Source organism: Berghia stephanieae, chromosome 1 (assembly GCF_034508935.2).
Source record: "Berghia stephanieae isolate SIO BIC M18660-M18661 chromosome 1, UCSD_Bste_1.3, whole genome shotgun sequence".
Classification (NCBI taxonomy): Eukaryota; Metazoa; Mollusca; class Gastropoda; order Nudibranchia; family Aeolidiidae; genus Berghia; species Berghia stephanieae.
In genome coordinates, this window is record NC_088360.1 from 90,054,927 (window position 1) to 90,071,718 (window position 16,792).

The 16,792-nt window shown below is 35.3% G+C and overlaps 1 protein-coding gene across 6 annotated transcripts in view; it reads right to left on the reverse strand.

Moving 5' to 3' along the window:
• LOC144961097 (laminin subunit alpha-2-like) overlaps window positions 1–16,792 on the reverse strand; it is a 180,041-nt gene that overhangs the window by 99,843 nt on the left and 63,406 nt on the right. For all 6 annotated transcript variants that reach the window (XM_078894427.1, XM_078894434.1, XM_078894439.1 and 3 more), the window contains exons 2-7: window positions 14,090–14,382; window positions 7,781–8,023; window positions 3,156–3,215; window positions 1,384–1,503; window positions 543–635; window positions 169–283 (exon numbers count right to left, since the gene is read on the reverse strand). In XM_078894427.1, coding sequence (XP_078750553.1) covers window positions 169–283; window positions 543–635; window positions 1,384–1,503; window positions 3,156–3,215; window positions 7,781–8,023; window positions 14,090–14,382 — 924 coding nt within the window. The remainder of the gene's footprint in view (window positions 1–168; window positions 284–542; window positions 636–1,383; window positions 1,504–3,155; window positions 3,216–7,780; window positions 8,024–14,089; window positions 14,383–16,792) is intronic.

Below are 16,792 nucleotides of genomic sequence, written 5' to 3' on the forward strand. Positions count from 1 at the left end.
GATACTAAAAAGTTGTACAAAATGTGCATTATCATGATATCATTTGTGTTTCATGTAAACTTACAGTTCTTCGTCAGAAGATGATGAAACAGTACTTTCTTTGAAGTGTTTTGAATAAAAATGACTGGTTTTTCATTTTAAAATTGTAAAAAAAGTGGTATAGTCTACCTTCACAGCCAATGTTCTGAATTCCTCCTACTTGCCATGGTTTTTGGTTGAACTTTGGCAGACAATATTCACAGTTATCTCCCGCGGTGTTGTGGAGACACTGACATTGCAAACGCTGAGAAAAGAGACCATGAACTTGTTTGTACATTTTCATTTAGTTAAGTTAAAGAAGTTGAATTGGTTTGTGGTATTTATATGTAATTCAATACAATCTTAGATTTATGAAACAGGAATAGAAATATATTTGTACTGAGAGGATTTGTACAATAAACAAAGTAGGTAGTAGCGGTGGCTCGATTATTTCATAGTTGATGTTTTTCTTTAAAGTGTAATCAAAATAGTGAAGTAGACACAAAGTTGACTATCTGACTTACATCTTGTTCAGTCATGTGACGTCTGCAATAAGCGGCATGGCCATAACAAATACATTGTCCTCCAATGGAGATATCCTTGATGGAATAGTAATACTGTGAAGAAATAATCGAGGGTTTTTTTTTAAAATCAACAAATTGATACATAAAGACATTTTGAATCGGCTGAATTTTAAATTGATAACCTCGAAATGATTGAGGGGGTAAGCAAATCAAAATTGCTTGATTGCCATCAAAACATATCAGGTGAAAGAATTCTCTCTAAATTGAAAATCCTTGTACTTGTACAATATCAAAAATCGATCAAATGGATAGATTTGAAGGACTATGTTGAACTGTATCCGATAATCATACATGAATAAAAGAAAGGATAAACAATTGTCTAAAAAGTAAAAGATATTTTTTAAAAACTCATTTTCATCAGATCCTTTCAGGAAAAATGGTAGTTATGTCCAAATAGTTTATAAACTCTCATGACCCCCGCCCGAGACATAAGCATTCATAATAAAATATTCTCATAATTACATTTCAATGGCAACCAGAGAACAAAACCTACGCTACGACTATTCTTCAAAAACTAGAATAATTATAAAATGTATATTTCATGGTATACCCTTAAATAGAAATTCATCATGATTTCATAACGTCTTTTGTCTATTTTGAATTACAAGCTAATATTTTTAGACTAGCCTATATAACATCATTATTTTCTTTAAAACTCTGGACTTTTAAGCTTGGGCCTATTAATGTTTATATCAAAACATTTCTGAACATCTCAATAATAATCTTCTATTACAAACATTCTTTAATACACAAATCATGATTGGCAATCATTTTCATTTACCCGTCTTGTAACAGAGGTATCCCTTTGGTCAGGATCCATTCCTCTAAAGGACATTAGATCTGCATGGAGCGTTCGAATCTTTTGGAACCTTAGACGGATGAACTTGGCCGATGTGAATTCCTGCAAACAAACAATAACTGGGTTTAATAATTATAATTAACAATCCTTGCATAATGTATTAAATTCATAATATGAGTGTTTGTTCAAAAAAATTATGTTATTTCTTCAATAATCTGCAAGAGAGTTATCTCTGGCAACGTTATTCCGTGGGTATAAAATCAAACCTGGCTGTCAAAAAAGCCTTATTTACTATTCCTTTCAATAATTCTCCATTCAACAATGACAACAAATTATTTTCCCAACATACCATATCTCAACTAATGAAAATAGACTGCTTTCATATTACATAAATGTGTGTGAGCATCTAATGACTAAAGGGGGCCCCGGTAGCTCAGATGCTCACACGCAAAGGGACGAAGCTCGATCCCGGGGTGCAGTCGAGATTTTTTTCACGACCCCTCAGTCCACCCAGCAGTAAATGGGTAGATGGGTCTGTTAGAACTGGAGGAAAGTACTTTGCGATGGACTAGCGTCATATCCGAAGAGTAGCAAGCAAATGCTATTGTCCGTTTCACGTTATAGAAAACGGGATAATCCACGGCTCGGAGGGTCTTCGGCTCTGAAGAACTACTTTAATATTTACTTAATCTAATGACCAAAAAGACCAGGTGACTTTACTTCCTTCACACCCTCCCCCGCCCCAATCTCAAAATGGTAGATAAATGAAATAAACCGATGTTTGCCAGTATACAAAACCCGCCGAGTCTACTATTTCAAAACGACTTTTCATATTTTTTCCCTTTGATTTTTTTACCCCTTACTGTTTATGAGCAGTGTGCGCCTGAACCCTTCACTAGGTTACAACTGTTGTTATTGTCATTTGAGACGGGCTTCTTATCCATATTCTTGTAGCCTATGTTTCAAAATTGCCCGGACTTGTAGTAAAAAGAACTTGAGAATTTATAAAGTGCAATATCCACTAACTTGCTCAAAGCGTTTTTCAAGGGCCCCAAGCTAGTTATATATATTTAGAGGCCTGATAATCCAACGCGGTTATGGGCCTGGTTTAAAAATTGTCGTAATGGACATATTTTCCATTGGTTTAAGAGTATTTCACAAAATAATAATAAACTTGAGCTTTTATATAGCGCAATATCCATTAAACGTGCTCAAAGCGCTTTACAAAGAGTCAGTGACCAACAGTTACACGCGTAACACGTAACACGTAGAACGAGACATGACGCCTTTTAAGCACACAGTTTTCTTCTTGCACCTGATTATGGTGAGAGAATGTGATTTTAGAGCTTTTCTAAGGACTTAACTATGCGCCGCTCAAAGCGCGACTCGAACTCTGGACTTTTTGGTCCGAAAGCGACTGTCATAACACAAGACCACATTGATGATAAGAGTCATTTTTACTCCCTTTATTTTACATTTTATAACACTCGGCTTTCGTCCCATAGTTGAGTTCTTGGAAAGTGCACTTTACTCACATTTTCTCACCATATTCGGGTCTAAAATGACTACCGGCTGACAATAGCGTTGTCCCCATCGAATGTTGTATCTCCTTATAGGCGTCTTGCCCGGTCTTACATGTTTAGTTTTGCTTTTGGCTTTGGGAACATTTGGTGGATATTGTTCTGTATAATAAAATCATGCGTTTTTATAGACCACAGCCCATTCTTTTCTATTTTTTTCAAAGAAAAACTTACCAATAAAACTGGACTGGGTTGAAATACACCCGGTCTTCCATTGACCAAAGAAACAAATATCTGAAGAAGAAGAGAATATTATGTCAAATATTGATGGTTGTGGTGGTAGTGGTGGTGGTAGCGGTGGTGGTGGTGATGATGTTGATGATTGCCGAAGCTGATTGATGATGATGATGATGGTGGTGGTGGTGGTGGTGGTTGTGGTGGTGCTTGTGGTAGTGGTCAATTATATGTCTACAAGTTTTAGAGTTTTCATATACTGCTCACTTACTTCCGTATTTAAAAATTTGGCCAGAAAACTCGTCCTTCAAATATCAATCGTTTTACATGGCTTTCATCTTGGCAAAAACTCTCAAATCTGAGACATCATCATCATGATCATCATCATCATCATCATCATCATCATCATCATCATCATCATCATCATCATCATCATCATCATCACCATCTTCTTCTTCTTTTAAGTTGAAATCTTAACTTTTGAACTTTATGTTCAATGGTGTTAAACAAAGAAGGACAAAGAAACGAAGAATCCATCGTTGCAATTACTGGATATGTGTTAACGTAGCTAGTTTACCAATGGGAACTATTAAAACATTTGAGCCCAAAATTCAAATAACCATAATCCGGTTTGGTAGCTTTTTACTGGTTTGGTAGGTGGCTATTTAAACATGCATGGCGCACTTGACACACATTTCAAACATCCATCAATCAATCTAAATAAATTGACAATTCATCAAGTTTTCAAATAAAAGTTCATTTCCTGATCCCACATAATTTCTGACAAAAACAGACTATACCAACCAAAAAATCGTAAGTTAACTCCTTTGTCCCAAATCCAACAGAAGAGATTTATCAGTTATCTCCCTTACACCTTCAATGTCAACAGTACTAGAAGTCTGTGTCAACATTCTTGTCTCTACTCTGTGTGCGTGCTTTTACTTTTTACCACCTGTCTGCATGAGAAGTAGGCTTTGAAGGTAAACAAGAGGACACGAAATAGATTTGCGTTGAAAACACTGTACAAAAGACGGAGAGGTATATTCGTGTTATATTAGCTTTCAAATCTCTAATATGATTTGGTTTGAATATTCATCCCCAAACAACTGAATTTAAATAGCTTTAACCTCTACTTTTCTAAGTATTTCACTTTCCACTCTTTCACCCGCATCCCTTCCTTAATTTATTTTCCTACCTAATATAATAGGCTGAGCCTATGTGCACAAGTACAGGTACAGCCATTTCTTTATATTAATGATGGAAGCACATTTAGACATAATATGAATATAATAATATATGAAAAAGTTATAGCTTGTTAACGAGTGTTTTTATTAAATGAGAAGGATAATGCAATACAATCCGATTAATGACATTTGTATATAATTTCATAATGCAAAAAGGTGTAAAAGTTAGTAAATAGTCGTGAGGACCCACCAGCTGAATTCCTCCCCCCCCCCACCCCCTTTTTGGGTTTTTTTCCCCCTCACCCACACACCCTGGCCTTCTGTGTCAGTCCCGATCTTTCTCTATAGATGCCGTGCGCTTGGCTAAAGAACTCACAACATTGCCATTCGGAAATATAACGGACCAACACACAAAACTGTGTGTGACCTTAAACGTTTATAGTTTTGTTAATACAGTTTAGTGAGAATTATTCATAAACATGGATGGCAAAAACAACAACAAAGACATGAATGACGCCAACTTCGTTCATTCAATATCATAATTTCTGCTTGACAGTGGGACGAGAGGCACCAGACAATTTTATCGGATTAATTGTTTTGTTGATAATTCAAATCTCCAGTTACTATAATATATGACAGCAGGAGTCCGAAAATAATGTTGAATGCCTTTATTAATGTTTTGTCGAATCTAATCTTTTAATATGTAGGTGATTCATGTTTGCTACCGCATTTTCACTCAAGATAAGCAAATTTAAATATCTCATACCTATCATACCATTCTTAATTCCTTATATTTAGCAAGATTTGAATAACTAAGAGCTAGACATTTTAGTCGCTTTGTAATCTAATAACCAAACTATTTGTAGCCAAGTATTCAATGAAATAGATGACAGCGACGATGTATTGGCAAATCAAATTCTCTTGAAATTGGATATCAACGAAGCCATAATGTTATCCTCATCATTAAAAAGAAATGTGAAAAAAGATATTTTTTAAAAGCATGAGACATTTAAATTTAAATATGTTGAATGGAATCCCCGCTGAGAGAGTAATAACACAATAAATGAAATGTGAATATACTCAGACGTCAGTGATTAATTCAAAAATAGTATCGTTTGTTATTGCCCTTTTTTGATGGGATAATATAAAAATTACTTTTTATACAACCATCCCGATCTGACGCACTGATAAATTTACGCAATAGTTTACAGAAGGTTTTGAACATTTGTGAGCCATCGCAACAAAACGGTGACATGTCGAGGTGGTTTAGATGCCAAATATGTTTTTTTTAATAATCGGAGCATGTGACTTCCAAAGCCTGCTGAGTCACATTCTCATCATTGAGATATATTATTTTTGCCATTCATTTAATGACTTATTTGTCTTGTTTGCTTTGTAGAACAATACCAGGAGTGTTTGAAACTTCAAATTTTCTCTAGTGATTCAAGGGTGTCCAAACGATTGTGAAGGACGGATTTTCTGGCCAAATTTTAAAATAAGTGTTTTTCCAGAATGCCGCAGTCAACTTATTAATATCAGTTCATTTTCTAAGAGACAGTCGTACGACGATTATCTATAATGAGCCAAGAAAATTAGAGCTTCTTTAGAGACGAGAACCACGCTACAACCTCTGTCCAGTTTTGTCTGTGCGACACCATCAACTATAATAATATCATATAATATATAAATAGAAGGAAAAGAAACCACTGAGCAACCAGTTTTTCTTATTCTTGTAAATGTATAATTTCTAACATGCCGGCCTGAGTACAAACTACTCCAGACTGTTTCAAGACACATTCTATATTATATCAAAATAAAGCCCATGTTTAAATTCTGTCGCTAACCATTCAGTGCTTTTCAGCCCTCCCCCAGCTTCACCTCTTCGTCGATATTGTGATGCCTTCTCAATTCATATTCGTTCACGCACACTAACGTGACCTAACGACTGTAAAAAATTCTGAATGAAATTTAAGGGGATGTAGTACTTTTCAATTATATCAGTTTTAAAAGAATTGGAGTCGCAGTTTCGAAAAAAAAAAAAGAATAAAAGATTTGGATAATAAATTGTATCTCTGTGATCTTCATATTACTCGGGTTTGCAAGGTCAGTCAGGCGTGTATCACTATTTTGTCATGGTTCGTTTATGTTTGTTGTATTATACACACACACACACATAAACACAGTCACAGATACACACACACACACACAGTCACAGATACACACACACACACACACACACATTCACACAGTCACAGATACACTCACACACACACACACACACATTCACACACACATATATATATATATATATATATTTTTTTTTTTTTCGTTAGAAAAAAATGTAATCGGTCCACAGTTCATTCATAAATTTATTACGATAAGTTGAATCACAATGCTGAGGTGATGTGTTATTTATGAGAGATAAAAAGACACGAAGAGGGCCGGGTTAGTGGGTAATTGGAGAGGGGGAGATGGGAGAGAGAGAGAGAGAGAGAGAGAGAGAGAGAGAGAGAGAGAGAGAGAGAGAGAGAAAGGGTGGGGGGTAGAAATCATAAGTAGGTATAACGTTTTCGGACTGCTTGTTGATGAAACTAAGATGTTATTACTAATTCAAAATATGATTTTTAATACATTTTAATTGAAATGGTATTTTACTTGTGCAGCAATGCTTGCTTAAGTTTAATAATATTAGCAAAAATTGAAAGAAAGTGAAAAAAAAGTAACAGAAACAAACAAACAAACAAAATTGTCTCTATCACTTCAAAAAATTAAAATGAAGTAGTGCGCGGTTCTTTTAGAAACATTGCTCACTTTCTAGCCAGTTTCATCATGGTTCTGGTAGTGATTTACTGATCATAGTTACAAATCGCAGGCAATCGTTTGAATCGGAATGATGGTCGATCACAAAGGGTTTTAAGCAAATCATAGGAGAGATTTATCATTACATATTTCAAATATTGATTTTAAAAAAATCTTTTATCAAGTTATTTATCATTTTTAAGGTCAGAGAGAGAGAGAGAGAGAGAGAGAGAGAGAGAGAGAGAGAGAGAGAGAGAGGGGGGGGGGTGTAGAAAAAAAAGAAAACAACAAAAGCCGAATCTCCTCAGACCCGAACCGAGTTCTTTTATCAAACACTCTATCAACTGAACCACGGTGACCTGTTCAAGGGCAACCACAAATATATTTATTGATGCAATATTGGTGAATCTATGGAACTTTGGAAATGAGTATTCGTTCATTGCGTCCAAAAGATAACAAAATGTTGTCCATAATTCTTCATTTAAACAATTCACCGACGGATAAAGCATATTAATTGCATAAAATGAAATTTAATGCCAACAACAATTCACATTTTGATCCCTATGAAATTGTTTTACGTGTATTTTTTTCCAAAACGTGATATAAGAACAGGACTATCTAGGTCATACAACATATTATTACCTCTCCATTTTCCAAGGGGTTCAGTGCCGAATATCGAGAGGTGCAAATGACCTGATCATCAGCCAATGATGTGGGAACACCAAGGGTTGGTTCGATACCGTAGAAGTTCCGGCATTCCTGATCTCCCATGGCAAAGTACTGCCAAGGCTTGTAATTCACACCGTCCAAAGATCGTTCCAAAATCCAATTTCCTGGACGTGGCGAGTTGGCGGCTTTGACAATGAGGTAGGCGATTTGGTAGATCTGAAACATATTTTTAAAAAGAGATAAAGTATAGTACGTATAGAAAAGACCTTACTATTAAATGCTAAACATTATGTGCATTTGAAAACAGTACAGTGCGGCTATGTGGTCTAGTGGTATGACACTCGCTTTCGGATCGGAAGGTCCTGGGTTCGAGCCTCGCTCGACGCATAGTTGAGTCCTTGGAAAAGACTCTTTACTCACATTCTCTCACCGTACTCAGGTGTAAAATGAGTACCTGGCCGTTAACAGCGTTGTCTTTGTCCGAAAAATTGTAATATCGCCTGACAGGCCTCATGTCTTGTCCTACATGTTAAATGTTGCTGTTGACCAGGGACCCCTTGTAAAGCGCTTTGAGCACGTTAAGTGGATATTGCGCTATATAAAAGCTCATTTTTTAATATTTTTTTTACAGATATTTCTCCAAATACGTCGATATCCTAGAGACTCAAAATAATTGCTGGGTAATATCTCATAAATCAATGGACCTTATTATACAGCTGGAAATAGAATTAGCCTTACCGGTATGCTTAACAGTATGAGGAAAAAACAAAAAACAAAACAAAACCCAAAAATGTTGGTTAACAACAACCGAACCAACAAACAAATCAAAATAACACCCCCCCCCCCCTTTCAGAACATATAAATATATAATAAGTAATCAACATAATGTGAATAACATTTAAAAAAAAATTGTACTGAAGGTTGATAGGTACACATTTAAAGGGTTTATGTTATGTCGGATAATGGGTAAAACTAAAGACTTCCCCTTTTATTTCCCCATAGCAAACATTCCATGCAAATAGTTTTCCAGGTAAGCTTTCAAAAAAGTTAATATCAGGTCTTACTAAAAAGGTGACATCTTACCAAGCTGACTCGACTTTGATAAAATAAAGGAAAGTTTGAGCTTTCATTCCCAAACCAATGAAAGACGCCTTAAATTTACATAGAATAATAATATTCAATAATTTAGAATGGACCTCCGCTGTAATGTTACATGAATGGACCTAAACAGACCCGCCAATATAAAACTCTTGCATTTCGTAGCTTTTAGACAAATCGTGTGATTTGTGATTTCAATAATCAATTTAATAAATTAACAATCCACACTGACAGGCATGTTTTGATATCGCCTCATTCCTGGAATCATACTTTCTTTTTTGCTTTGGTTTTAAGTCCATTCAAGCTAAAGCAGCCAGATAGATCAGGGGTAGGTAACCCACTTCATAAGCTAGCGGGCCGATATCGATCCAGGGTGCAGTTTAAATTTTTTTTATAAATCATGTACACCCATGAGTGATTGGCGGGTAGCTGGATCTGTTAGATTTGGTGGAAAGTACTATTGTCCTAACAAGTAAGCGCAGCAAGCATTCAAATTTAATAGAAAACCGGGATAAACTTCATAATACAGCTCTGAATAATTTCTTTTTAAAAAATCTAACTTAACCAAAATTTCAATATTGAAAATAGCATAATACTTATTTTACTTTGTGCTAAAAACCATTTGCCTCTCCCCACTTCCTCATTATAAGTGATAATTTTGACATTGTCAGCTAATACAGCCAGGGGCGTCTCCTAACCTTGCGCCTAGTTGACTGATAACGGGTGACAGCCAAATAGTGCAGTTACGTAGGAATACAAAATTTAAAAACCACTTAATCGGGAACTTGATGTCTGAGGGATAAAAAGAGAAAGCGACTTGTACCGCGAAAGTGGTCTTTGTACATTAGTCATAAGTCATAAGACTCCGTGATTCTACGCTCATCCTCGCATTCATAGCGTGAAACTTACAGTAACCATTACTTGACAGAGCATTGATATATTGAACATTATTCTCTACCAGATTTTAATTAGACCTTACTACCCAATCGCATATGGGTGAACAAGAAGATTCAAAATACACACGATGAAATTAAGAATTGATTCTTGGTCGTTTGAGTAAGAATGAAGCAAAAAAATTGTCACCTCAAACTGGTGAGGTTTTATTTTTCAACCATGACTAATTATATCTCTAAAATAGATGATGCTCACATCACATCGCGATTCTCTCTTTCTACACAGGCAGCAGAGGAATGGGGAAGGGGTGGGGGTAATGCTTGTTTTTCCTGACACTTTTCATTGTTTATTTTTTCTCAATACAGACAACGGTCTATTTGTTAGAAACGCCGGAACATAGTTTGTTGAAATTCTGGAAGAAATTATGTATGTCATGTGGGCCACAAAAAAATTAAGTACAACTGGATATTTGTTAGCATTGTCGGGACAGAGAGTTTGTTGGTGTATTGTAAGAAATTATGCGTGGCATGGAGGACCACAAAAAGATGTTCTTAACTCCATTAAGTACACAAAGTTGCCATGAGTGTGAAAGAAAACAATTGTCGTTGGGTGACATAATTCTCATCCACTCCAACATTTCCCGATTTCGAGGTCTGACTTTGGTTAATGTTTACCTGTGTCCTCCCACCCGACCGAAAGGTGGCGCAATCACCCCAATACAAACAATAAAGGGAGACAGCGATCTGGGTCAGTAAGGGCTGCATGAAGAGTGCTTGATTCACAAAAACACGGCCACAATAGCTTGGGTTACAACCACCATAAACCATAATATCGTACCACCCGGATAAAATGACCCGTCTGAAGTTTTTATGAGGGGAAAGTTTGGTCACTATCGAGTCTAATTCGGGCAGTTAGCTCGGAAAAGGAGCATTCGGTTCGGAAAATGATTCTCGAGGTCGGGTGGTTATTAACGTCTTGGATATCAATACGGGCCTTTTGATCTTTTAAATTGGGACTTGCTAGACTTTGACAAACACCCCTCGTCAACAATCTAATCTGAAGGTTTTGAGGTTTTTAATAATCGATGCATTCTCTCGTGTTAAAGAAAAGGGGTATTCTATCCCAGAAGATATAAAGGAAACAATTAAAATGTGTGTGTGTGTGTTTGTATATATATATATATATATATATATATATATATATTATATATATATTTTATATATATATAAAGAAAGAATGAGGAAGAAAGAAAGAGATAGAGATAGCTAGATAGAAAATAGAAATATAGATAAATAGATAGATAGATAGATAGATAGATAGATAGATAGATAGATAGATAGATAGATAGATAGATAGATAGATAGATATATAGATAAAGAGATAGAGAGAGAGAGAGAGCAAGAGAGAGAGAGAGAGAGAGAGAGAGAGAGAGAGAGAGAGAGAGAGAGAGAGAGAGAGAGAGCGATTGTAAGTTATTTATTGGCTGAGATAAACCAACCTGGCCAGTGCTTTAACAGGAATTCTGATTCTAATCCATATTATCAATTTGCTTTGTTGCCTGCTTGGTTGTCAGTTATTTTCTATTTCGATAGCGTAGGGCATATTATACTGTTTAATAGTCTAAAATATCAGTTCTATACTTCCTCAAAGAGGAAAATTCTTATATATTTGTTGTCGTGCTTAATCCCTTCAATTAAAAAAAAAACTGCTGTCATGAATGATAACTTAAAAGATAAAAACACAACAAAAGAAAACAATGAAGACAATAAGAAATATTATCATATCTAGGCTTATTTAAAATTATGTCACAATATTGGTGAACTTGTTATGGTTTTAATATAAGGTCTTATCGCCCAATGCTGGAAATTATTGGACGTGCCCATAAAAATTAGGCCTTAAAAAATAGAGCTGTAAGTCTCATGCAGTTGGATCTTATTCCGATTTCTTTGGCATCCAGTATACAATAAATATTGCGCGCTATCGTTTTATAAGAACGCTGTTCTACCACAAATTACTTTCAACAAGATCAGACGTCCCCAGCTACCTGGTCACTGCTGATTGAACAAAGGGATCAGAAAAAAACTTCGCTGAATCTCGGACCGATACCAACCTCCCTTTGCTTAAGAGTTGGGCGCTCTACTAAGTTATTAAGACTCCACAAAAATATGTTGGTAATATTAATCTGGTAAGATAGGTTTGACTTTTGATTTGTTATATGTTTGACGCTAGGCATCTAAAATGTTGCGTGAGTGCGTGAGTGCGTGAGTGTGTATATGTGTGTGTGGAAGGGGGGGGGGGTGTTCATTGTTTCTTTGTTTTATTTAAAAAATAAAAACCAAATATGTCAACCCAATTCTGTTTAGGGTTTTAAAAAAATCATAAATGATTGGAAAATACAAGACACCCTCCTTTTCCCGCAAGAAGTGGCCCAATTTAATGGTTGCAAATCTCATTTATTTATTTATTCATTATTTCATTAATTCATTCATTTATTTAATTAATTAATTAATTTATTTATTTATTTCTTTATTTATTTATTTATTTATTTATTTATTTATTCGTCTATCTATTAATTAATCTATTTTCGTTTCTAATTAATTCCAATTTTTTTGTCTGCGTTTCCGGCATTATTTTCAAACACCTCTTCAGATATTTATTTTGCGTCAGTACCTGTGAGTTCCTAACAATTAGAACAGAGCAGGTGCAGAGGTGCTTCGCAGATATTTATTTGAGTCGCGTAATTTTTCAATCGAAGCTGAAAAAAAAATCAGTGCACATTTACAAGGTCGGAGGTGAACATTTTCAAATATTTATCAAATAATGTTTTCAACTTAAAGGCAATGAATGCAATTGTTCTTTCCACTTTTCCTCTCTACAAGTGAAGGTGTCAGGGCTTTTGATAAGAATAGGGTAATTTTAATCGATTGATATTTAAAGGACGAGATTTATGATGTGTTTTTTTTTTAGAGTACAGCAGCATAGCGAATACGGATGTACAAGTATAAGGCTGACCTTGTGTCTTGATTTTGTGAAAATGATGTGGATTAAATTGATCGGTAGTAGTTCTTTCACAGTGGCCTTGGATGCATTCTCTATGCCTTGTGACAATATTTTAAAAGTGAACGTGTAAACATAATATTATGGTCATAAAAGAAACGGTGTCAGAGTGACCGCAGACAAAACCACAGCTTGATATATTCCAAGGTTTCTTGGGTTCCTCTTCAGACAATAACGGGAGGAGGGACGAGTGCACTCGTGCAATGGGGGATAATGGGCTGGTGAGAGTTGTGGACCACATTAAAATGGTATAAAAAGGCCGGATTTGGACAGCCCACCTGGTGTGAAATAATATAGGAAAGAAAATTACTGCCTCGAAGACACGAGACACAAGGAGAGGTCATCCCCTTGGCTTTTTGGTAGGGGTTAAGGCAGGAATGATGTGAGGACAGGGGGTTAGAATGTTTTGAAGGAGAAATAACTCGCAATATATCACTGAAATTAGGACGATTACAAATCCGACTATTTAACGTGGTCGTCGGATTCCCCCATGATGTCACACCTTGTAGAAGCATAAGCGCAATTAGAAGAATGCTGTGTAAGCATTTGAACTTGTCTCGATGCTCGGAAAGAACAATCTATCTCTTACAAATTGAATATTATTATATGGAGAGTGCAAAAGCTCTACAAAAATGTTTCTATTGAATAAAAAACATTGTAAATGTTATGAGTAAAAAAGAAGATCAATGAGATACAATAGAATGTCGAATGGTTCACCATGCTAAATATTCGGACAAATTATGTGGTCTTGTGGTATGACACTGGCTTTCGGATCGGAAGGTCCTGAGTTCGAGCCTCACTCGGCGCATAGTTGAGTCCTTAGAAAAAGATCTTTACTCATATTCTCTCATCGTATTCAGGTGTAAAATGAGTACCTGGCCTTTAACAGCGTTGTCTCTGTCGGAAAAAAAATTTAATATCGTCTAACAGGCGTCATGTCTCCTTTTACATGTTACGTGTTGTTGTTGGTCAGGGACCCTTTGTATAGCGTTTTGAGCACGTTTAGTAAGTGGATATTGCGCTATATAAAAGCTCAAGTTTGAAAGAATAATAAGTGCAGGTACCAATATAATTTCACTCGCATAAGATTAAAAGACATACTTTTCATTCGCAGGAGATTTTTAAAAAATGTTTCCCTGTATGCTAAAGTGTTGCCTCTCTACTCTTTATATAATATAGTAGAATGCAACATCTCAGTTTAACAAGATGTTTTGCAAATTATTTCTATCTTACCTGACCCAAATCCAACGTAATGCTGACTTCATTATAAGCCGGTCCATTCGCCAATGAAGGACTCTGCCACCATTTTTCACTACCGTCCACCGCATTTCGGATGGGATGACGTTGCTCGGGGATGTTGCTCCGGGCATCACATATATCGCAATGGAGGTTCTCGGCAGGAATTAGCTGGATGTGGTCTACCAGCTTGCAGAAGACTTCTGGCTGAGTCTCTCCACAGGTGGCATTGGTGCTGATTCTGGCACGAGTGGCAAGATTGAAGACCACTGGGAAAAGGCCCGTCAAGTCTGTGGATGAAATTTAAACCGAATCAAAATCGGAATGCATATTATTAGTTGGTAATAAGTCCATGCGGCTATGTGGTCTGGTGGTAGGAGTTGGACTCTCGCCTTCAAATCGGAAGGTCCAGGGTTTGAGATCAGCTCTGGGCGGCGCATAGTTGATCCTTGGAAAAGACTCTTTACTCACATTCTCTCACTGTACTCAGGTGTAAAATGTGTACCTGGCCGTTAACAGCGTTGTCTCCATCGGGGAAAAACATTGCAATATCGCTTAACAGGCGTCATGTCTCGTCATTCATGTTAAGTGCTGCTGATGGCTAGGGTCCCCTTGTAAAGCGTTTAGTGGTTATTGAGCTATATAAATGCTCTAGTTATTAGTCCTAAAAATCTCTCTAATGTGAAAATCAATTTTTCTCCTCACTACCTTGAGAATTCTTAATTGAGTGTCATCTCGTTCCGAAATATACATGTCCAATCAAATGGTGATTCATGATCCACCTTTCTCGGGGATTCTCTTTTCTGTTAAATTACGACGTAGATCGACATGTACAAATATGCAGGTCTAACATCCGAACACAATTATGGGCCTAGTTTAACGTTGTGTAATTGACAATATCTTGCGTCAAATTTTTTTTCAGATTTCCATTATATCAATGAGCTCAAACTGACTGGGTTATAAGAACCTGCAAATAGATCCTTTTATAACCAAAGTATATGTTTATTGAGTAGCTTCGATGGGTTTTCTATTCTCTTCATTGACTTCGGGGAATACATTGTGCTTTAACCACACTATTAAAAATACGTATCACTAAATAACTAAATATGTATGTGTGATGTACGTTTGTATATACGCATGTATGTACGTTTGTATGTATGTATGTATGTATGTATGTATGTATGTATGTATGTATATGTATGTATGTATGTATGTATGTATGTATGTATGTATGTATGTATGTATGTATGTATGTATGTATGTATGTATGTATGTATGTATGTATGTATGTATGTATGTATGTGTGAACGAATATATGTGTGAAGCATGTGTGCGTGTTTGCCATCTAAAAAAAGAATTTACCAACCCAATATTGGGACAATGTATACCATTGTATCATTATTCTTTCCAGACACCAACGAGAGCAATAGAGACTATCATTTTGACAAATAACATACCAAACTACGTCAATAACGACTATAACATAAATTAAAAAGAGCAACTTAAAAGGGATATTCATAAGCAGAGGTGGCAAAAAATGATATTCGATACGAAAATTAGAGAGAATAGTCAATGTATCAAGTTACTGTTTTTGAACGGAATCAAACATTTATTGTGATTGAGATCAAGTAACTGACTATACTATGTTAACTGCTTTTGATTTGAATAGACAGATAAAAAAAATCAAAAAAGATCCGCTGAATTCATTTTTCTACCCCTGTGCACATTTTCAACTATTCGACATTAGGTCTTTATTCGAGCCCGCTGTCACTCATCCATAGTATTCAATTCATAATTTGTATCCCATTGATAAAATACGTTAATGTTTTTTAAAGACCAAGTAAGCATAAATTACGAATGGCTGAAGAGTTATGTTGTCAAAGATTACCTATTACGAAGTCATATTCGAAATTGTTTGAGGAGCCTATTCGGCTGACATAACAACTCTTAAGTTGCCTTATCGATATGTAGCAGAAATCTTTGTTGAATTTGAATCGTTATGACACCAAAGTATTATTATTATTATTATTATCATTATTATTATTATTATTATTATCATTATTATTATTATTATTATTATTATTATTATTATTTATTATTATTATTATTATTATTATTATTATTATTATTATTATTGTTTTATTATTTTATTGATATTATTATTTTATTATTATTATTATTATTATTATTATTATTATTATTATTATTATTATTATTATTTATTATTATTATTATTATTATTATTATTATTATTATTATTATTATTATTATTATTATTATTACACAGTTTTAGACTGAAAATAACAACCTCCTTATTTATACATTTTTCAACTCCTCCCCATAAATAGTAACGAGTAATGATATCAATAACAATTTGTGGCACCAGATTATCGTAATAATATTTAGTGCTTCGATAGGCTTCGTGGTTCAAAAACACATAATTTGCCTTCGTTGTAATTGTAAACAATATAAGGGACTTGACAAACGAGGTGTTGATTAGATCCTACTAAGCTAATATCGGAGGATAGTTTTGGTTCAATCAAAGCGATGACTTATTCCACATGGATTATAGCCCGTACACGACCTTACTCAATGATCATAAAGCTACACTGACTTCTTATATACGCTTATACCTTTCCCGTTCAGTCGCTTTCCAAATCTAAATCTGATTATCCACGGAAACGCTCCGAAGTCCGCGGA